This window comes from Rhipicephalus microplus, chromosome 3, assembly GCF_043290135.1.
Source record: "Rhipicephalus microplus isolate Deutch F79 chromosome 3, USDA_Rmic, whole genome shotgun sequence".
Taxonomy (NCBI): domain Eukaryota; kingdom Metazoa; phylum Arthropoda; class Arachnida; order Ixodida; family Ixodidae; genus Rhipicephalus; species Rhipicephalus microplus.
Window position 1 is genome coordinate 65,624,743 of NC_134702.1, and position 20,859 is coordinate 65,645,601.

At 46.5% G+C, this 20,859-nt stretch overlaps 1 protein-coding gene across 3 annotated transcripts in view; it reads right to left on the reverse strand.

Annotated features, from left to right (window-relative positions):
* Positions 1-1,581: 1,581 nt before the first annotated feature.
* LOC119174215 (uncharacterized) overlaps positions 1,582-20,859 on the reverse strand; it is a 197,505-nt gene continuing 178,227 nt past the window's right edge. For 2 of the 3 annotated variants that reach the window (XM_075889687.1, XM_075889688.1), the window contains 9 exons: positions 14,975-15,192; positions 13,696-13,961; positions 12,722-13,021; positions 11,805-12,083; positions 9,665-10,483; positions 9,035-9,167; positions 7,088-7,267; positions 3,871-4,253; positions 1,582-1,886 (listed from right to left, as the gene is read on the reverse strand). In XM_075889687.1, coding sequence (XP_075745802.1) covers positions 1,841-1,886; positions 3,871-4,253; positions 7,088-7,267; positions 9,035-9,167; positions 9,665-10,483; positions 11,805-12,083; positions 12,722-13,021; positions 13,696-13,961; positions 14,975-15,192 — 2,624 coding nt within the window. In that variant the 3' untranslated portion in view covers positions 1,582-1,840. The remainder of the gene's footprint in view (positions 1,887-3,870; positions 4,254-7,087; positions 7,268-9,034; positions 9,168-9,664; positions 10,484-11,804; positions 12,084-12,721; positions 13,022-13,695; positions 13,962-14,974; positions 15,193-20,859) is intronic. The other variant, XM_075889689.1, reaches the window with a different exon arrangement.

The following is a 20,859-nucleotide window of genomic DNA, read 5'->3' on the forward strand; positions in this document are numbered from 1 at the left end:
ATAGCTTAGTGATTTTATTTCTAGGCCTTACTTTAAATTTACAAAATAAACTAATAGGAAATTTTCTCCCCCTGCATAAATTTGACAAAAATCCCAAGTGAAAGATCAGTAAAGTTTCACGATGTTCATAAACTTCGAAGTCTGACAAAGTAGTAAAAATTGTATGGAGGCGAGGTACCTAGTATAGTATACTCATGTTTGTCGAAGTAGGAAATAGAACGTCAATGTTGAATTTGAACATTCCATACTTGCGCCCATTAAGGACAAGTTGCCTGCCCATCTATGAGCTGGTAACGTGGACAAGTGCTCTGTAGTGGCACAAAATTTTAACAAAATATTTAATCATCATGATCACATAAAAAAGCAGCCACATACTTTTGAACCTTATTTTAAAAATGACATCAGTCCAGATGTCCAGACTCAAAATAAATGGAAAAAAGTTGCTCAAGTACCAAACCTTTTGAAGTTACGAGTGAAGCTTCTTAAGCTTGTTTTACTGCAAGATGCTAATGAGGAGATAGCGCTGAACTGATCTGAATGAACGAAGAGACAGCTGAACTGATTTAGACTTGATCACTGAAAACACTCACGTGCGAATAAACGTACACTTAGCAAAATATTGAGGTTTTATCAACAAACTTTAGTGTAAAAATAAGTTTTGTTCTAGGATATCTTCGTAAATGTTAAGGACAAAAAGAAGAAAGGTTAACTTTTAGCAAAGTAAAAAAACTGACCACAAAAGGCTCCTTTTGCGGGAGGGCACTTTTATAGCTTGTACATCGCTCAATACAGAATTGTCTATAGCAGAGCAGTTGACTTTATTGCTTCCTTTCCTAAAGGCGAATTCCATTAAGAGAACAGGAGTAGAGGTGCAGGGCAGTGAGGTGTGAAGGGGAGCACTGAGAGCAGGGCCACTCAACCTGCCGCTGGAATGCAGCGCGCTCCCTGAGGGCAGGTGAAGGAGTTGATGAGCAGGGGGACCATGCGATGGAAAACATTCCAAGCCCCATCATATTCTCTGTGGGGCAGCAGCAAAATGCGCGTGATATCGGTCAGCCCCATGTTCTTCATTATCTTAGTCCCTAGTATCTTTGAGCAACGACGCATTTGACAGAAGTCCAGCTGTCATCGTAGCCTTCCGTACAAAACAGTGTTGTCAAACTACACATGGTTGCAACCATTGTCGTCGCACTCACCGGCTGAAGCAAATTTCAGAGACTGTGATGTTCAAGGACGTTACTTGTCTGTCGTACTAAGCCTACTCCGCATTTCAGGCGAGAGCACTGGAAACTGCTTCTGGCTGCTCTCGGCACCGCAAGAGCACTCTCGATCTACCAATGGATCACAGTGCTCCTGCACTTGTTTGACCGCTGAAACACGCCAGATCTGAAGAGAGCATTTTCAGCGTGCTTTTGAATGCTCCTGCTCTCCCAGTGGAATTCGCCAATACTATATGAAACTGTTCCAGCTCACAACTACATTACTTCAGTGTGAATGTTTTTTGGCCACAGTGAATGCAATGTTGAGAGTTGTGGATGTGTGGCTGTGTTAGTTTTTATGCAGGGAAAAAGAATAAGACAATTTCAGGGTGGAAACTAATTAACTTTAATATAGTATCAGTTTGCAAGCACAGTGAGCAAACTTAGTAGCAGCAGCACATAGTGGTATTGTGAGGCACACAAACTGATACTCAATGGGAAGCTATTGTACAAAAACTTTCTTGAAGCTGGGAGACGATGAGTAGGGCTGTAATCATTCACATATGGTATCACAGATGCAACTGTCCATGCAGACTAGATGTTGTGAGACTGGTTAATGCTTGAAAAACCTTGCGTCTTCTCTATGTCATGCTATCCAAGTTACAACAGGACTTGGACACTTGTGAGCTGTAAAGAAACATTTCAGATATTGTTATTAAGCATGTCAAGGAAGGAAAAAATGGGAGTAACCAGCATTAAATGGCAATAAATGTGTAGCACAGTATAACAAACATGACTTATATAGAAGCTGTACTAAAATATGTTAATTGGCACCCCAAGCTCATACAATTACATCAGCATACAAAAGTAAAATTTAAGAGTTTGTCACCCACTTTTTTACAATAATTACTTTGTGGCTGAAGACAGCCTTTCTTCTGCTTCATTATCATTTTCTAATCGTCAAGCTTGCAGAAGTACCAGTTCATCTGTAACAGCTAGCAATTAAAGCTGTATTATATCATCTTCTGTAGTAATTTGTAATTGTTTTCTTTTTTATTTTGTAATCTGTAAATGTTTCGTTTTCTATTTTTTTAAGCAGTGAATTTCTATTTGGTTTCTGTTCTCTCAAGACCATAAAAGACTTTTTCTGTGTACTCTCATTTAATTGAATTATTGCATTGAGCACAAACAACCTGGGCACTATTATCAGGCCAATGCACACTCATAGCTAGATGAGCAACACCTTTATGATTAACTTCACATCACCCATTATACAGAGTCCCAATCACATACCACCAAGTCACATTGTGGCAATCCCTAAACAGCAACTCTCCACTGCAAATCCTTTTTTTTTTTCAGTACAGGCTTTCGAAAAGTCTAGCACTCTGTCTGCTTTCAGATTTAACCTACTCAGTTTCAGCGATGTTTAAATGTGATCCTGAATCATGACACAGGGATGTCTCAACGTGGTCATACAAGAGTATCATGCCTAATTATAGATATCAAGAAGATGCATAACAACTGTGTTAGAACATTTATTAAAAATTGGCTCAGATATAATGAACTAGTTGGCATGTCCAACCAGCCTGTTTGAACTAGGGACTTAATTATTCGATTCATTAATAGTATACACAACATTACAAACTTTAATTCAAGAATTCTCATCACTCACTCTCTGTAGATTAAGTGGAATGTGCATTGTTATGAACGTTGAGTATATGTGTCACATATTATAGTGGAGTATGGGAAATTAAAAGCCAGTGTATGGTTACTGTATGAGAAATGACTCATTGGCCAAGCCCTAGCAAGATGTATTACCTCCTTGCAGTATTATGTCCTAACTTCCCATCCAAACACTTTATTTTGTATGGTAGTTCAGTGGGTAAGGAAAGTTCATCAGTGAATGTGTCACCTACACTTACAAGGTAACGCATAGAATGCAGAACATGACTAGTATTGCAGTGTAAAAATGTTACTAGATGAAGATGATAGTTCACCCGAGCCATAGGTCAGCATACTAAAAATGACACTGGTGTATACTGGCTCCACATTCCTTTTATAGTAGTACAACAAGCGATGTGGGTGGACGTTGTTTTAAACAGGAGTGAGCACTGTGAAATCTGAGAGGGTGTGACTAAAAAAAAAAACGGAATATTTTTCTACATAATGTTAATAGATACGAAATTCCCCGACAATTTTTAGCGGATGCCAGTGAGTGCTGGTGGACGAGAATAGATGCTGCTTCATATAGAGGCACCAGAGACTGAAAGTGCACGAGCACAAATGTGACCTGGTGCAGTGACTGCAAGTGCAAAAGAAAGGCACCATTACCAGGTGTTGGTATGAGTTGGTGTGAGTGTAAAAAAATTAGCGCGTTCGGGAGTGCAATTGAACACGAGTTTCAAGGAGTGTTGTGTATGAAAATATGTGTGAACGAGTATGAATCAGCATAGGTATACACTCAAACCACGATATAACACACCCGTATATAACAAATTATCGTTTAAAAGAAAGTACACGAAGCATATCTCTCATAGATACAGTGCTACAAATATGCTCGTCACAAATTTTCGAATATGTCAAAGTATATTGATGGCAGGTGTGCCTCTGTTCTAATGAGGTTTGAGTGTATGTGGCCAATTCACGATTCCGGCAAATGGAGGCAACTCACTTCTTTGGGGGCCGACGTGCCACCCTGAGCACCAGTTCGCCCTGGCGAACGCGCTTGAACGCCGCGATGGCTTCGGCGTGTGAAAGGCCCTCGAAGGGCTCGCCGTTGAGTGAGAGCAGCTGGTCCCCCTCGCGGAGCAGGCCTTCAGCCTGGCCTCCGGCGAAGATGCGCCGCACATAGATGCCCAAGGCCCCGCGGGGTGAGTCACGGCCACCGACAACGCTGAAGCCCAGGGCGCCTCGGCCGGGGCCTTTCACGAAAGTGACGGTGAGCAGTTCGCTGTTGCTTGAGACGCTCGACGCGCTGCCCACCGAGCCGTTGTCACGGTGGCGGGGTCGGCGAGGAAGCGTGCAGAGTACACCGCTGCTGTACTGCTGTGTCGCCTGCGAAACGCAAGAAAAAAGGGTAACCATTATCACACAATGGGAAAGGAAGGAAACTGTGCACTGTATAACAATGACCTCTAGGGTTTTTGCGAGTCAAAACTCCCATATGATTACGAGGCATGCCATGGTGGAGAGCTTCGGAAAGTTTGACCATCTCGGGGTTCTAGCAGTACACGGACACCTAGCAGTACACGAGCCCCTAGCTTTTCACCTCCGTCAAAATGCGACCGCCGAAGCTGAGATCAAATCAGCGACCTCTACGTCAAGAAACCACTCTGCCACCGCAGCAGATAAAGAGAACTATGTTGGTAAGAACGCCCCCTTGTTGAAGGGGAAAAGAAGGGTTGCTGGCTCAAAAGAAGGCAACAGGGCTGTAGATAATAGAAGGAAATATCACAGTGCGGTGGCCGAATGGGCTAGTCTGACTCATACTGACTGTACCAGAAAGCTAGAAAAGAGTCACAGTTTCGCCACAAGGGCGAAGCAATGAATGCGACAGCAACAACTTGGAGTGTCACGCTGAGAACGGCAAGCAGATCGAAACGTGCAGCGCGCTGTTCACGCACAAATGACGCACGAAAGCAACTCACAAAGGACGAGGGCGAATTGACAACGTTTACCGCTCGACACGTAGCGTATCACGCTGTTTTAAACAAAAACGGCGCACGAATCACAGGTACACGTGAGTGCAGACTAACAAGTGTCCCAGTTGTTTTGCCTCGCAGTGTATGAAAAGCACACTGTTTTCGCAAACGGGGCCTGTGCAGAAACCGAAGTGATTTTTGTGGGCCCGGCAACAACGCACTCGTTCCAGTGTAAGCCGAAGGCACACTATTCGTTTCACCGCATCGTGAGGAGCTCGGCGCTGAGCGCGGGCAGCTATTTTTTTTTCTTTCTGGAGTGTTCATATTGTGAGCGTTTGTTACTTACGTCGTTGTCATCCCTGCATGATCATAATCACCATCATCCGCTTGTTTCTTTGTCCTCATGGCCACTCTGTGTCATCGTCTGTGTGCTAGCTCTGCCCGTTCGTTTTGCGAGGTCTCGCCTCGAATAAACGCTGTCGCAACCAAGACTCCCGAGAGTTCGTAATGTATATAGATACGTATATACGTACGGTAAATGACGGCGGCGGCGGTGGCATAAAACCAGCGGAGACTGCCCATATATAACTGCTATCGCAAAAAAAAAACATGGGGATGATAAACAGACATGTATGACACTCCCCCCCCCCCCCTCCATTACAGAGTAAATCTTAAAAAAATGCAACATCTCAAAACTGACTTCACTAAGGGGAAGTTTCAAACTCTTATAAAATGAACCACTGTTGCTAGTGTGCGAGTAAACTATAAGGCAACGCTAATTAAAAGAAACAACAGCTGCACTTGACTGCATAAGTGTGCAGGGGTATTCTGTATTAAGTCCTTACGTGCTCAAGTAATAACTCAAGGTGTTCATATCATATTAAACAAAAAATACTACCATGAAATGTTCATATTATGTATGATTTTGATAAATTAAAGCTTTATTACTTTGTTTTTGCTTTCAGAATAATCTGGTCAACTACCATGGGCAATATTCCGTTAGATGTGATTGCAATTTCTGTATGCTCTCAATATTATTTTTTGTAGAAAAAAATGATTTATAAGCTGTGAATTGTTCCAACACATGTATTTTCAGTGCATCCGAGAAATTGTGCGTGTTCACTGCGTATTTAGTTGGTTGTCTCAGAATCCCGTTAACGCAATCTAAAGGTTATGCACGACATGGAATCATGTATTATCATTCAGATGGCGTTAGTAGCTTAATGTAACACTAAGTTATTTTTATAAACGACTTCCGAAATGTCGCGGCAATTCTCAGCAACGATCTCCGTCATGTGCTGTAATGTGAATCTGCCTTCAACTCTCAACACTATTCTACTGACATCACCTAATGGGGAAATTATTTTTTCATATCTTAAAACACTTTATCCTGTGGCATTCGTCGAGTGCAGTAAAAAAGTGCGAGAAGTTTGAACAATAAATCATTGCAAGCATTACGTTACAAATTGAATTCAGATACTTTTGCAACCTTGAATTTCATGCAGCGAAAAAATAAGGCGGCAGTTTAGCCCTTTTTGGTATTTTTGGTAAGTTAGCTGCTTATCTGGATCGCGACATTTGAACAAATCAGAACAAAGTAAATCTATTGCGATAACTTCCTTATATTGTAAATACTGTCCCGTCACATTCTACCCCCTTTTAGAGCTTTCGTCTCAGCTTAGACTGCTACCTCAATCGTCGTCATCGGCATACGCAAGTGTGGTGCTGGCACTGACGTACAGCTCACTTCACGAAATGACGCGCTGCTTAAAGGTCAAGCCACCTACCGGCACAGTCTCGGAATATTTCGCGAGGCTGCGAGATCAAAAATGGAACTTGTGAAACTTTTTGCGTCCCCGATATCAATAACCCATCTATGCTGCTTCGAGACGTCCAAGGATCAACGAAATCTTGTTGCACATAAACGATTAAAAACGCCATCGCGCTCACGCGGAGCGAGCGATACTTCAAAACAACGCATGCGTAACACCTGCTGCGGCTGTGGAACAGGGCGAAAAAAAAAATCATGTACCTACGCGCGCACAGAAGTAACTTGTACCTTTAAGCCTTGCCGTGATGGCGGTTCAAATCACGCGACTACGCCAGTGCTTCTAAGCGAGCAATCATTTGCACCATGTCTTCGAGAACGAAACATTGAATTGCTACGTGAAGCGAAATTTCATGGCTGACTTGATACTTCCCTTAGGTGTCCCTTTATTTATGACTTATTCAATTGCCATTGCGTACCTGACTTTCTTTCTCGCCTTCTTCGGAGACCTCTGGAATAGTGTTGTAGTTGGCGGCAGCACCGGGGTGCGAGATGCTGGCCCTCCGTTCGGCTGGGGCTCGGTGGGGCTCGTTGAGTCGGGACGTTTCCGTAGGCGACGACGCCAGCGGGACCTCACCGTAATCTTCGTCACTTTCCTCCTGCAATTACAATTATTCAACGTCGATTACCTCCACAAAAGTTATGTGCTCTGTACTACGCGCATAAGAAAAAAAAGTCAGTTTCTTCACAAGGGCGAAGGAATGAATGCGATAGCAACCAATTAACTGGTTGAATGCGTTAGCAACCACGCGAAGGACGGCAACAAGATTGAAACGTGCAACTCACTGCTCAAGAAGAAAGAACGCACAAAAAGAACACACACAGAACGAGCGTGACTTAAAGCTCACAGCTCAACATGAAACGCGCTGCTCAAACTCAAGAGACGCACGAAAGAAATGTATACGCACAGGTGTACACAGGACAAGCGCAAACTGACTATAGCGTCACCGTTGTTACTTCGCTGCGATTGAAAAGCGCGCTCTTTTCGCAAACGGGGAGACTGCAGCGAGCGAATGACCTTCGTGTGCCCTGTAGCCACTACGAAATCGTTCCGCTGAAAGCCCAAGACGTACAGCTATCCGCCGCCGCGAGATAAGCGTGCGCGCGATCCTACGGGGGGGGGGGGGGGCGCACCATAAAGAAAAACACATGAGCGGGCCCCGCTGGAGAGAGAAGCAGCTGTAGATCTGTTTGCTTTCCTTCTCCCTCTTTTTGTGCCTGTCTGTGTTCTTAAATCTTTATATATCTGTACGTCCTTACTCCCTTTATTTCTACCTACTTTTGTCTGCCCCTTTCTCTCTCTCTCTCTCTTTTTCACGTTGACGCTTTCGTTTGACACTTGCAGCTGTTGCACACGGCAGTGGGGCTTACCCGCACCACCCGAGGAGTTCTCCATGATGGAGCACATGCTAGTTACCGATAGGAAAGAAGGACGGAAAGAAGGAAGGAAGGAAGTAAGGGCCTGGAAACTGTGGCACACGCTCACGCTGAGGCATTGGCTAAGAAGCGGGTAGTTTAAACAGCTTCAGTGTAAAGAGACTGAAGAGAGCACGTGTCTGATCACAATGTAGATAGCGTTTTTCAACGACGAAGCACATGTTGCCGACAGCTCAAACAGCTTCGCTGCTAATCAACGCATAAGCCCTTGTGTATTTGACACGGTCTTGTAAATCGGCTAGTTTTTTGCTTTTCAGCATCTCAAAGATTGTCACGAGACACGTTTTAACAAGACTGTTGGCTAGCCTAGTTGGTACTTAGAAGACATGATTTAGACGCGAATTAAAACACACACAAAAGAGAGGAACACGAAGACGAGACGAACGGCTTGTCCAGTTTTTGTGTTCTTCCCTTCCGAGTATATCCTTAACTTTGTGGCTAAATCATGTCTTTACATTGTCAGAGACGTGTATTACGTGTATATTTTTCACGCCCTGAAACTGCGTTGCTTATAGGGCTGCCCTAACGAAGAGCTCCAGGTCTGTTTTCCCGGCAGCCGAGAGTCGCACCCACGACCTGCTTCACACGCGCTTTCAGTGACAATCACCACGGCGGGTGCCACGCAACGCTGCAAGTTTTTAACTCATCACAAATTAAGGGCACGATCCGTATTTACGTTGTCAAAGATATTTTCGTCCGACGCTCGCGAGAATGGTCATACATGGGCCCGTTTTTAAATCTTCAGAGCCACGAAACTTTTGACAATTTTAATTTTCCCCCTTATATTACCCACCGGTTTAACGGCCAATCTCCTGTAGTGGGTACGAGCCAAATTAAAAGCGTCAAGCAAGCAATCAAGCAAGCATCCTGATGGTAGCTCGATAACAGCCTCGATCAGCGAAATTAAAGTATATATCGAGAAATCTCACCTGACGGGCAACTAACAGGTGCACCACTTGGTCTGGCGTAGCAAGGAGCTGACGTGCCTCCTCTATTTCCACGCCTTGAACCTGATGACCGTTGATGACCAGGAGCTCGTCGCCTTTGCGGAGCTGCCCGCTCCTGCAAGGCAATTATTACTAAGTGATTAGCACGTAACTTATACAAGCCATGGCATCAGCCTTTGTGCACACGCAGCTGTTAATGTAGCAATGAAGTGCGAAATACACCACACCTGCAGTTACCGACAGCAAAAGACGGCGAGTGTTGCAGTCTTACGCCCGCAGTTAGCATGCAATGTTTTATTGCCTGGGGTATCGACCTTTCACACGCTACTCTACTCTGTGTGACATTTTGCCACTAGCAAAAACAACATACACATGAAGCACACGAACACGACGACACAGCAACTAATATTGTGATGTTCGTCTCTCTCTTGCGTTCGCCGAGTTCCCTAGCGGCAAAACTCTGCACTACTCTGCCCCAACGCAAACGGCAGGCGTACACACTGTGTTTCTGTCCGTATGCTTATCTCGGACTCTTCAACAGTCCGTTATCTAGGCACGCCTACGCTCACACACAAAAAGAGCTTACGGCCCTTCTCGTCCATGGCTGCTCACCTGGCCGCTGGTCCGTCCTGCTCCAAGTCGGCGACTACGTAGCCGAGCACTGTGCCGTCGGGAGCGCACTTGCCCTTGATGTACACGCCAAGCTCACCCCTCGAGTCCTTAGCCAAGCGCACAGCCAACACCCGTGCCCCGTCGGGCGCACTACGCACAGAAGCGTCACTCGCTCGATGCTGCCGCGTAGGAACTCCTTCCAGGTGCGCCTCTAGCCATAGACGCCGCCGCAGGTCGTTGCTGCTCGACGTACGTGGTCCCAGGTCTACGGCACCCGACACGTCCCCGACACTGCGGCACCCCAGATCTTCGAGGCTCGCACGACCCAGCCGGCATTCCTTGGCGCTGTCCTTCGCGACGTCGTTGTTGCCAACACATACGCTAGTCCACGACGATGCACTTTTGAGTGCCGTCGAGTGAGCACTGTCCACCACGTCGTGCGACGGCGGTTCTTGCGAGCCCGCCCTGGACAGTACGGGAGACTCGAACGAGGTACAGCCGTGACATTCAGAGGACGTCGACGAAGACTTCTTCCAGCGGTTGCGGAGCAGCTTGCGGTCTAGTGTCCACGCACGAAACTGCTCCAGCTTGGACGAGCTGCCGGAGTTCGTAGGCGTGGACCTATCCGAGCGAGGGCTGGACTCGGGGGCTTCTCTGCTGCCGCTGCTGCTGCTGCTGGTATTACTGCTATTGTTTGGCGTGGTTGCGTTCTGCGAGCTGTCACCCCACCGGAGGACGGAGAACAGGGATTGCGTCTTGCAGCGCAGGCTCTTGCAGTCGTACGGCGTTACGTTGTGGTCCTGCTTCGAAGACTCAAGTCTGTGAAAAAAAAACAAGAAAAACAGTGCAATTTAAAGACCCCATTCCTAATAACACATAATATGGTCGTTTCGTCACGTCAATACAAAATAACGAAAAAGTAATGAATAGTGCCAACACACTGAAGCGTTTGCTCCCTCACTATTGCACAATAATATCTGTGTTTAATTGCATATTTCTGCTTTTTTTAAATACTGCAGATACGCCGTCCAAGCAGCGAGGGCGGCAAACGATACATACAGGGAGTATGCTTGGCAAAACAAAACGTAACAATACTGCAAAATCAGTATGTTGATTCACCAATACAACAGAAGAATACTTATAAATGTTTGTTTTGTTAAATAAATTGTTAATGCCAAGATCTCTATGGTGGTATGTACTTGTGGTTAATACTTACGATATATTTACAGATGGACCTTTGGTTATACTGCCAGTGTAATGTAGTTTAAGAAAATTCAGGCTCCACTTTCGTCTTCGAAGCTTGTACGGTTGAATGTTGTTAATTTTCGTAAGCTTAGTGGTGGAATTGCATTTTGAAAGTTTGTTGAACATAAATCTGACCCCTAATCGCTTAACTATCCCAAAGTATTGATATTAGACTACGGGAAAGTATCGCGAAGTGTGAGTGCATGTTCCAGACTGGATGTAACTAGAGATATGTAGCTTATCTATGCTACTTTGTGAGGCATTTTCATAAGCTTATGCCTCAAAAAAAAAAAAACAAAGTTCTCAATTCGGAGGTGCGAATGTTATCTTTGTCATTGTCCTATGATAGGGGCTTGTTAAGGGTGTCCCCTAAAAAGAAACTAAATTCAAGTAGAGGTGATATTTCTAACTATACACGTAAAGAAAGAACAAAAGTGTGAATTTAAGGGCTTGTTTTCTTCGTAAGAATAAACACTATTTAGAACTAATTGGCAGTGATGTAAAGGATTTGCAGTAGTAAGCTTTTATCTGTCTTTTAGTGTTATTCGCAAGCAGCTGAACTATGCAAAAATATTTGAACTACAATATAAACTAGTTTCGTCTTTGACAGAAGATGCATGCAGGTTTATTGTTTCCCAGCTACAGTTGTTGCTCGTCTTCGGAGGGTCATCACGTGCACACGTGCCCTTGTTTAATGGTGCAAAACCAGGCGTGTTAAGACAGACACACTAAATGTCACTAAACCACTGTGCCCCAAAACATGACGGGTTCAATACGAACTCCCGATGGCTCACTGCAAAAACAACATGGTAATCAGTGTAGGAATAGGGAAGCGGGGGGTCTTATGACTTTATAGTACAGACCTGCCCAAGCACCACTTGCACAATGATCTCACCTGGACTTGTCCTGCCTGGATTCTTTGAATGCGGAACTTGGAGACTGTAGGGATATTCTGTGCAGAAGCGCGGCTGCGATCCGCTGCACGTTGGAGCCTTCCTGGGACGACGAGCGGCGCTGAGACGGTGCCGTGGACGGCGTCGTTGTGGTCGCGGTTGCCGCCGCCGACGCTGAGCGGGGGGTCGTGGATGTGACGTCAGTTTTGAAGGGGTGAATCGCGGGCTCCGTGGCGACGATGCGTGGAGACTGCACGGTCCCGTTGGCTTGAGTCATTCGCCTGTGCGAAGTAAACAAATTGTGCCGCTACACCTCACGCAACCATGCAGGAACAGCGTGTGCCCGGTCATGATTTACCAGATAATAACTTTCAAACGCTTTCGACAACATCACTATTGCTTTGTAAAGAAACAATCTCATAAACACAAATGCAATAGAAAAAGACAAAATAAGGAGGAAGCAGGCCAGTAACTGATTCTTGTCGAATCCCCACAGTAGCTATGAGCCATACATAGAGGCAACGACGACATCTGCCACCGAGAGGAGCACAACGCCCGCTTTATTTTTGAGGAGGAGGAGATAGAAATAGAAGTTGCATCATGACAGCAAACACCAGAACGTTTATTTGAGCCGGTTGGTACATTTTCATAGAAAACCAAAAACAGAGTGAACCACCGGAGCGCTAAGTTTTTTATCGTGAGGTGCAGGCTGTTTCTCGTTTCCCAGGAACACATACTAAAGTGAACCATAGAACAGAACAATATACGAAGCGAAAACCACACTGTCCTTTAAGAGGGCGCTGTTCTGTAGACTTCATCACATTCACAATTAAGCGATTAATCATTTAAGGTACTTTAGCTATTCAAGTATTACTAAAAATATTTAGCATGACGTTTGAAGTGCAACAAGTATAAGTACCTCTGTGCATGCTGCTGGTAGTGCAGTGGTGCTGCAGTACCAGCGGCGGCAGTAGCGGCCGTGGCGTGTGCGTCCTCGTTGGGACTGTCCTCCCCGCCGTTCTTGGTGCCGTCGCTCTCGTAGCCGGACTCGTCCGAGCGGTGCTGCGTGGAGCTCGCCAGGCTGGCCGTGTCGCCGGCACCGTGAGCGCCGACGTCTTCATCGAGCGGCGGGGTGGGTGGGCCACCGCTGGTCGTGCTGCTACCACTGCTGGTAATACCACCCTCCTCGGAACAGGGAAGGTCTTTGCAGCCGGACACCCTGTGAGGTGGGAGAGTTTGTGCACATCACTAGCCTGGAAGGCGAGGTTGGCTAGGCGGAACATCGAAAGACCCGTCGCGTCAACTTGCTAGGTTGGTAAAAACATTATGAAGAGTACTGCAGTGCTTGTGCTGACTGGGCCAAAGTATCACAGGTAGGAACGCCGAGAGCTGGCCTCTACACCACCTCGCGGGCTGGATGAACGGCCCAGAGGTGGCAGATGGAGCTTAGTGTTGCGCAATGCAATGGTTCATCGCGAGGGAAAGGTTTCGATAATCTCTTAGGCATCTTTAGAAATCGGCACCAAAATTGGAGTTTTACGACAACAGCATGACTTTTTGCACACTCAACAAGGTACATGATGCCTTTCCAGTGAGCGCGTTAAGAAATGAATTTCTGAAGTGGTGTAAAGTGATGATGCTGAGTGTGTATGGCTTCCTTTACTAATCGTCCTCGGCATAGTGGCATAAACGTGCGCAGTATTCTTTAGAAAAGATTGGTGAGAGCGGAGAGTCTGAGACTGAGAAGAAAAAGGTGCCTTTCGCTTTCGAGTTGTCATGGGCATGAGAGAATGCGTGCGACTTTTCTGTGTGTGTCTTGACTAGCTCCCACAAACAGTGTTCAGCAGATCTGAGCAACTAACCCCAGATGATGTGTTCAACCAGCCAGCTTACCCATCGACGACTGCCGCTTCGTCGAAGCAGTCGCGACTGTATCGGCCATCCGAGGGGGTCAGAGTCAAAACAGAGGTGTCCAGCTCATCGTGGTCCATCACGACCGCATCGTGCAGCGAAGCTTCGATGACGAGAGCCGACGTGGAACGGCTGCGGTACATGCGAGAGGAAGTCTTGCGGACCACAGGGCCCAAAGAGCGCTCGTGAGGAGATCGCTGCTGGTGCGGGGTCGTATTCTGAGCACACTCCTGGTAGAAACCACCGTCCTGCGGAAACAAAGTTACGTTCGTGCAATTGACCACAAAGCCACCAAAGAGAAGGAGTAACACTGCGTGTGCGATACACTCAACTCTTCAGTGTTGCTCTCTACTTCTTTTTTCATTTTAAACAATGTTATAATACGAGCATGACATGACACACCTGACAGAACAGGACATACTCTTCTGATTTCCTGCATGGATTCAACGCTTGAAACTAAATGCAGCTCTACATGTACAGCCGCTGCCACGCCTGTGTTGAGCACGCGAGCAGCCGGTCTTCGCGAAACATTGAGGCAGTTTCGGGCTCTGAAGTGGTGTACCAGGAGCATGTGTGACCTAGTTGTCCTGCTGACCACATCAGAGCCTGATACTGTCTGAAGGTTTCGCCCCGCAGAGCAAACACCGGCTGCTCACGCGATCAACACAGACGTGGCCATGACTGTACTTCCTCCATGTACTCTCCAAATTACACTTAAAAAAAAAAACTACAGCCAGACGCTTTCACATTTGTAACACTTCAGCATGTAACAGCCGAGAGAAAGAGAGAGAGAAAGGCAAATGAGCGATAAGTAGGATATGTTTGGCTTCTTATATTTCGCCACGTCTCTTATTTATCACGACTTCCAAATTTCGCCATATGGTGCAAGAAAGACCCACGTCCCACTATCACCACCGTCATCGCCGAACAAAGCAGAACCAGGAGGGGAACGACTGAAAGGTCAGTGGGAGGTTCGGCTGCTTACGCGTGACCTTGCAAACAAACTAGGGTTGGTGGACAGGGCTCGAGCAACAGCAGCGATCCATGGCTATACCTAGGCTGTGGAGGCCACCAAGTTCCACCTATGGTTTCAAACATGGGCCCACAATAAAGTTTATTTCTCACTCTCTCGGCCTGTTTTCTCGTAATGTCCCTTCCCATTCGGTATCTACAATCATCAATTTATCACTTCCATGGCCAAATCTTCATGGCAATATGTCACGTTTCTCCATGTGAACTATAGAGTAGACAGCACACTTACGCGTCTGTCCTGAAGGCATTCAACGCTCCTCGAAGCCTCCCTCGACGACAGCAGGTCCATCACGGGCAGTCTGAGCGGCTGGGCGAACGTGGCCAGTCGCTGCGGCCACTCCACCAGGCTCGGACGCTCATCGGACAGCGACATCGGCGTCGGGGGCAGCGAGTACTTGTGCGGGCCCACGCAGGTCTTGCGGCCCACGCGGCTGAAGGCGAACCCTGCTGCCGGGAGGAAACAAGAAAATGCCATTTCAACGTTTACACGGACCGGCCCCAGATAAAGCGCCACTCGGTCTTATGTGTGTGTACAGAGAAAAACGCCCCGAATGCCTATAATGCCGAGCGTGCCGCCAAGTTTATGGACCTGTCACGCCGCATGATCGCAGGCGCGTGCGGCCGGCCTGTCCCTTTTGCCGCATGAATTGACGACGCGTTTCCTTCGCGCGTATATGTTTTCTTCGGAACGTGTTACGTATATATAGGATGCCAATTCAGGCTCCCAATCACACCAGGTGGTGCGGCCAAACACCTGCCTGTTGGAAACATGCACGGGAAGCAGCCATTGCTCGAACGTTTCCAAATAGACCACAATTCTGGTTCCTAGTTGAAAAAAAAAACAATGATGCAAGCTCTTCATTTTGCGTAGGGTTACGCCGTGTTAAGATACATCTGATATACATAGCACGCATTCGAAAACATATTTGTATACGCTTGAAACTTGGGACTCGTACTTCTGATTAACCTCTGAAGTCAAGAACGCGTGTAATTGCACATTGAATAATGAATGGCGAACTTAGCAGTGATGTCATTTCGTCAAAGAAGTGAATTCAGTCAACTCGGAATATTTTTATGGCATGTGATCCAAACGAAACAAAAAACAATTGTAAGGATGTCACGCAACCAAATATTGGTGTCGTACACTTCGAGCTATGCAGGTTACCCCACACGGGTAAAAAGAAACGGTAGAGCGGATTGAAGGGGCTTGTTTAGCGCAAGAACAGTGATGGATCCGTAGTATAGTCTATATAAAGGGCCAAGTTGCACGAATAGCGCAATGCAGATACGCGAGCATTGAAATATGCTGAAGATCAACCAGCCATCTAAAGTATACTTCTGCGTCCTTTCTGCGGGAAATTTCTCATGTCTTCTCGCCATTTCTCTTAGTAAAGTTCCTCATCAGAGAGCCGGGCTTGGTATCAAACATTTGCTACACAGAGTTCGCGCCCGGAAAACATTGCGCAAGCTTCAATATCTCGTTATCGGCTTGGTATACTGCGGGATCTGCATGACATTTAAGTGTATCTTCCTCAGTTTTATCGAAAGTGGAAAGCTGCTCTTAATGTTTATCTGATTTAGAAAATGATGAGGGTGACGCTGAAAACGCATCCGAGTGGTATTCCCCCAAACGCTGGCACGCCACAAAGTAGGTCAGGCTTCTTGGACGCTATCGAGAAATGGCAAGACTGCGCAGAATAACCACGCTAAGTGACACATTCCGAGAACACATGTGCGGTCATAAAACAAATTGAGGTCACGGTCAGCAGGACTGGAACCACAAACAAAATCGAAGTATAAATATAACTCGGCGGCGAATAAGATGGCGCCCAACTTTCAGGGTCTTTCAACCACCTCGTCTTCCTTCTTGCGCCGTTCTCGTCCACCCATTATATATATATATATATATATATATATATATATATATATATATATATATATATATATATATATATATATATATATATATCCAGACCAACTTCAGGTATGCGAAGAGTTGTGTATGAGGTAAGCCACAGAGTTTCTCAACTAGTTTTGGGGTCAACATTTAAAAAGTATTTTAGAACTGCCATCCCGCAGAAAGCAATATATAGAATTATAATACGGCCGAAATAGACAAGAGAACAGCAATTATCTTCAAGAGATATGTGCACAGTTTCAGTGAGGGCCGCACGGAGCAGCGCCTTGCTCGGAAAGTGCAGTTCGTGCAAGCGATTTGCTTTGATAACCATGCAATAAAATAGTGCACATATAAATGTTATGTCCCTACTCAATTCAAGTAAGTTTTTTGCCCACTACGACAGTCAGGGAAACTCACGGCTTGTTTTTTTTTCGCTTATCTGATGTTGCGCATAACGATAGTTATAGCGCGAGAACGGAACGACGACAAAGAGACAAGAAGGTATCATGATGTCATACCATCTAGCCCAAGCTGCCACACTTCTGAGTTGCGCATAGGATGGAAGACCCGGCGCAACAAAAACGCTGGAAAAGCGCAGCTCCGCTGCATCGCGTAATAAGCGACAGGCCGGAATTACTTGCGTCCCCCTGCGTCGTCCTATATTTGCCGTTAGCGTGGCTCTTATATCTAATCAACGTTCACTTCCGTCCTAAAACACGGCTCCAGAAAGGATGCCCGATGGTGTTCGCCGTGACTGCCGAATATGCCGGTTTGTTTCTACCTTTGTCCGCAGTCTCATGGCCCACTTCAAGCGACGCGTTCATTGTCATTATTTGTTCGTTTACCCGAGGAGAATCTATCACGTTTTTTTTTTCACTTTTATCTTTCAGACATTGCCGTGATTACGGGAATGCCTGGAACACCACAATTACGGCTCGACCTATAAGGCAACCGTGACATAAAGGAACCGCGCTATTCGTCATGGCCTGTAGACGACAGTGCCTACAGGATTGCGCGCCAACGTATACGTAAGTCATCCCTGAGATTATCTGTTAGCGGGCCCTCGTTTTCGAGTTGTCGATGCCCTCGTTTTCGAGTTGTCGATGCAATGATGAAGTCATTACTGAGAGTGCAGAAAAGTGGGAAAGGGGGGAGTGGGTGAGCAACAGGATGAAACAGTTTACTTGCAGGTGACTTACGAGCGATCACTATTGTTGAGCGCAAAAAGACAGGACAAACACATAGGCACATATGCATTTAGGAGAAGGGACTTGGAGTTCTTGGTTTGCTCTTCCACGGGAGAGCATGAAGCCGTCCCGTGTGCCTCACACTTGATGAGGCCGTGTGGACAAAAATTACGCCGTGAACTAGTCACGAGCCACTTTTACATGGAATAGACATCGGAAGTGGCATCGACGGTCGAAGACTTATGCATGAAAACAGTAGCGTTCTGCATAAAACGTCACACAGGTGCGTATATTTCTCGTCTTGTCACTCCCTGCGCTGGAGATAAACGTACTGAACATGTGCTGCCGACAAGCCCGCATCACATCACTCGTGAACTTCGTAGGTCACAAGCGTGTGGTTTGATTTTCAATTGATATTCATTGGATCTTTTCTCCCCTATTACAGTCAATTGACCCTTGCATTTTATGTAAGCTGCTCCTCATGTGCCATACATGTTTATTATAACTTAAAGCAATACCACAGACTTCGTACCAGCTTCATTTTACGGCGAGAGCATTAGATGCCCCATTAAAGCGAAATTGACCGACGGCGTCCGCGGAGTCAGGAACTGGTGGTGAAAAAAAAAAAACTATCGTCACACGATAACGTCCCCATATGACGTCACGATTACTGACATCATAGCTTTGTCACAGGTGGCTCGACCAAAAAGGCAGTGCAAAGCCGGGTGAGGTGCCTCCGATCTTGGAGGCAGTGCGAAAACACGTTGGGTGCTCAGAGCTTTCGAAGTGTGCCGGGACAGGGTCAATACATTGACTGAGATAAAAAAAAAGATGGCTTTAAAATTCAATTTGTCTTCAGGGACGGCGCAAGAAACCTTGCGTGTGTGTGTTTTTTTAACACTGTGGATATTTTGAAAACCGGAAGCAAGTCCTACAACGGTATTGTCTGGGAGATAATACAGTACTGTCGAGTGTTAATCGTGTCACTAATACTTGAATACACAATGCCGAATAAGTTCGCGTAAAACATCAAAACAGCGAGTGGTTGAAATTACGCAACAGCCTCTCCCCCGCCCCCTCATTCTCAGATACTCGTAACAGCGACAAAAAAGCGAGAATCACCCGATGCGGGCGACACACACCATCACCAGATTGACTTCTATGTTTTTGCTTTAATTCCAAATTCTGTTTTCGTGCCCACGTGTGGTCTTCGTCAGCACCGGCGCCACCTTCCTGCGTTTCTTTCTATTGTCGATCGCCCATTCTCTATTCCACCTATTGTCTCCTATTTCGTCGTCGTCGGTGTGGCCGCCTTCCGCTCACGGGACCGACACCAGTGCTAGCGATTCTTCCGAGAGAAAAAAAAAACAATAAAAAACAGAGACGACGAGATGAGTCAGTGCAGCGGCGTCGCATCCAGAGCAACGGTTCCTAAAATGGGTTCTTCTTCTAAACGAAGACCGCACACTGAGAGGGCTTTCGCTCGCGAGAGTAGGGGAGAGATACGCTCGAAGCTTTTGCGTGCTGCGTCGGTGGTCTAAAAAAGGGGTGCGGAAGAGACAGCTCACACCGGCGCATTGCAGACCTCACCGGGCAGCCATGTGCGGGCCGAGGGCCCGAGACAAAAGGAACTGATCACGAGACAACGTGCAAGTAAAGACGCACGGCCCCACCAGCCACTTTCTCTCGTCATAGCTACGGGTTCAAAGAGACTGGTAGCAGAAAAACAAAGATACCCGAGGCCGGATGTGACCCCGTAACCAGTTTCGAAAGGTGAACGTCTGTTATAAGGTGTCCGGTGTACTACGGTAACCTCTTTGGGCATGGGACAATTGTAGCGACATATTGAGACGTTGCGTCTATCCGCAATGCAATTACACAAGTATTTGTATTCCGTGGATGTCTTTTTTTTTTAAGGAGGATGAAGAATCGAAAGTGCAAGACAAGGAAGTTAACCGGTAAGAAGTCCAATTTTATAAGGAGAAGTGCTCAAGATTGCACCACTGACGAACAATTACTCCAGAAGCTGCAACTTCGACTCCTATTGTATTTCATGAGCGGCAGTGATGCAGATCAGCGATTTAAAACCGAGTTATCCGATGGCGCAGGTTCCTAGGGGCTGCTGGCAACGCCTGGTACGCTTTGAGCCCGCATCTGTTGGAAGGTTAGGTGTTTTGCGAACCAAACTCATCGTCACTTGTTACTGATTGAAAAAAAGAAAAGAAAAGGCAGTTAAATGTAAACTCGGCTGAATAAAATCAAGAGCTTATCAAGTGTGAAGTTTTGCTGTGAATACATGCCTCGTTCATACATCGTTGCTTCGCGCCTTCCGGTGTTCCCTTACGTTGACTTCCTTGTAGCGCATTTCTTTAGGCCTTCTGATCCCCCAGTTGAAGTATTAAAACATGCGCCCATAGGTAATTTCATAAATGTTGTAATTATTACCATACTCTTCTCTTTTGTCGCTGCTGTCGAATCTACTGCTGGGTATTTAGAAGCCGCAATTCATGGCATCGCCGGAGGCCGTAGTCCAAGCAGCTGCTCCACAAGTGCTATCGCGCCGTCATGCTGCATGGTGACGCAATCCATACACCTGCCGCCTATAGAATAAAGGGTGAGCGGCCTATTCACGCGTCACTTACATCGAGGGCCGGTACGTGATATAGGATTGAGCACCGTTGATCAAGACGCATTCGGTAGTGGCCGGGCCGAGACGCCATTCGGAATAACTTCACGTCACAGTGTGATTCAGCCTTATAAAGCCGAACCAGGTGCAGCTCCACTTTTCAATTCACTTCGGATGATCACGATAATCGCAACTCAAGCGCGTACAACCCTTTCCGGCGCAGAAGCTGTACTCTTGTCTAAAGAGTCGCCGAAATTCGTCTTGGGAACCACGGACAGTGATGCCGACAAGCAGGAAACGCCACTACGAGAACTTACCTGCCCCACGTGCAAGGTAGTCGAAAGCGCGGCGCTGGAGCAGTCGCCTTCCTTCTTCATGCACTGACCCGAAATTCGCTACCG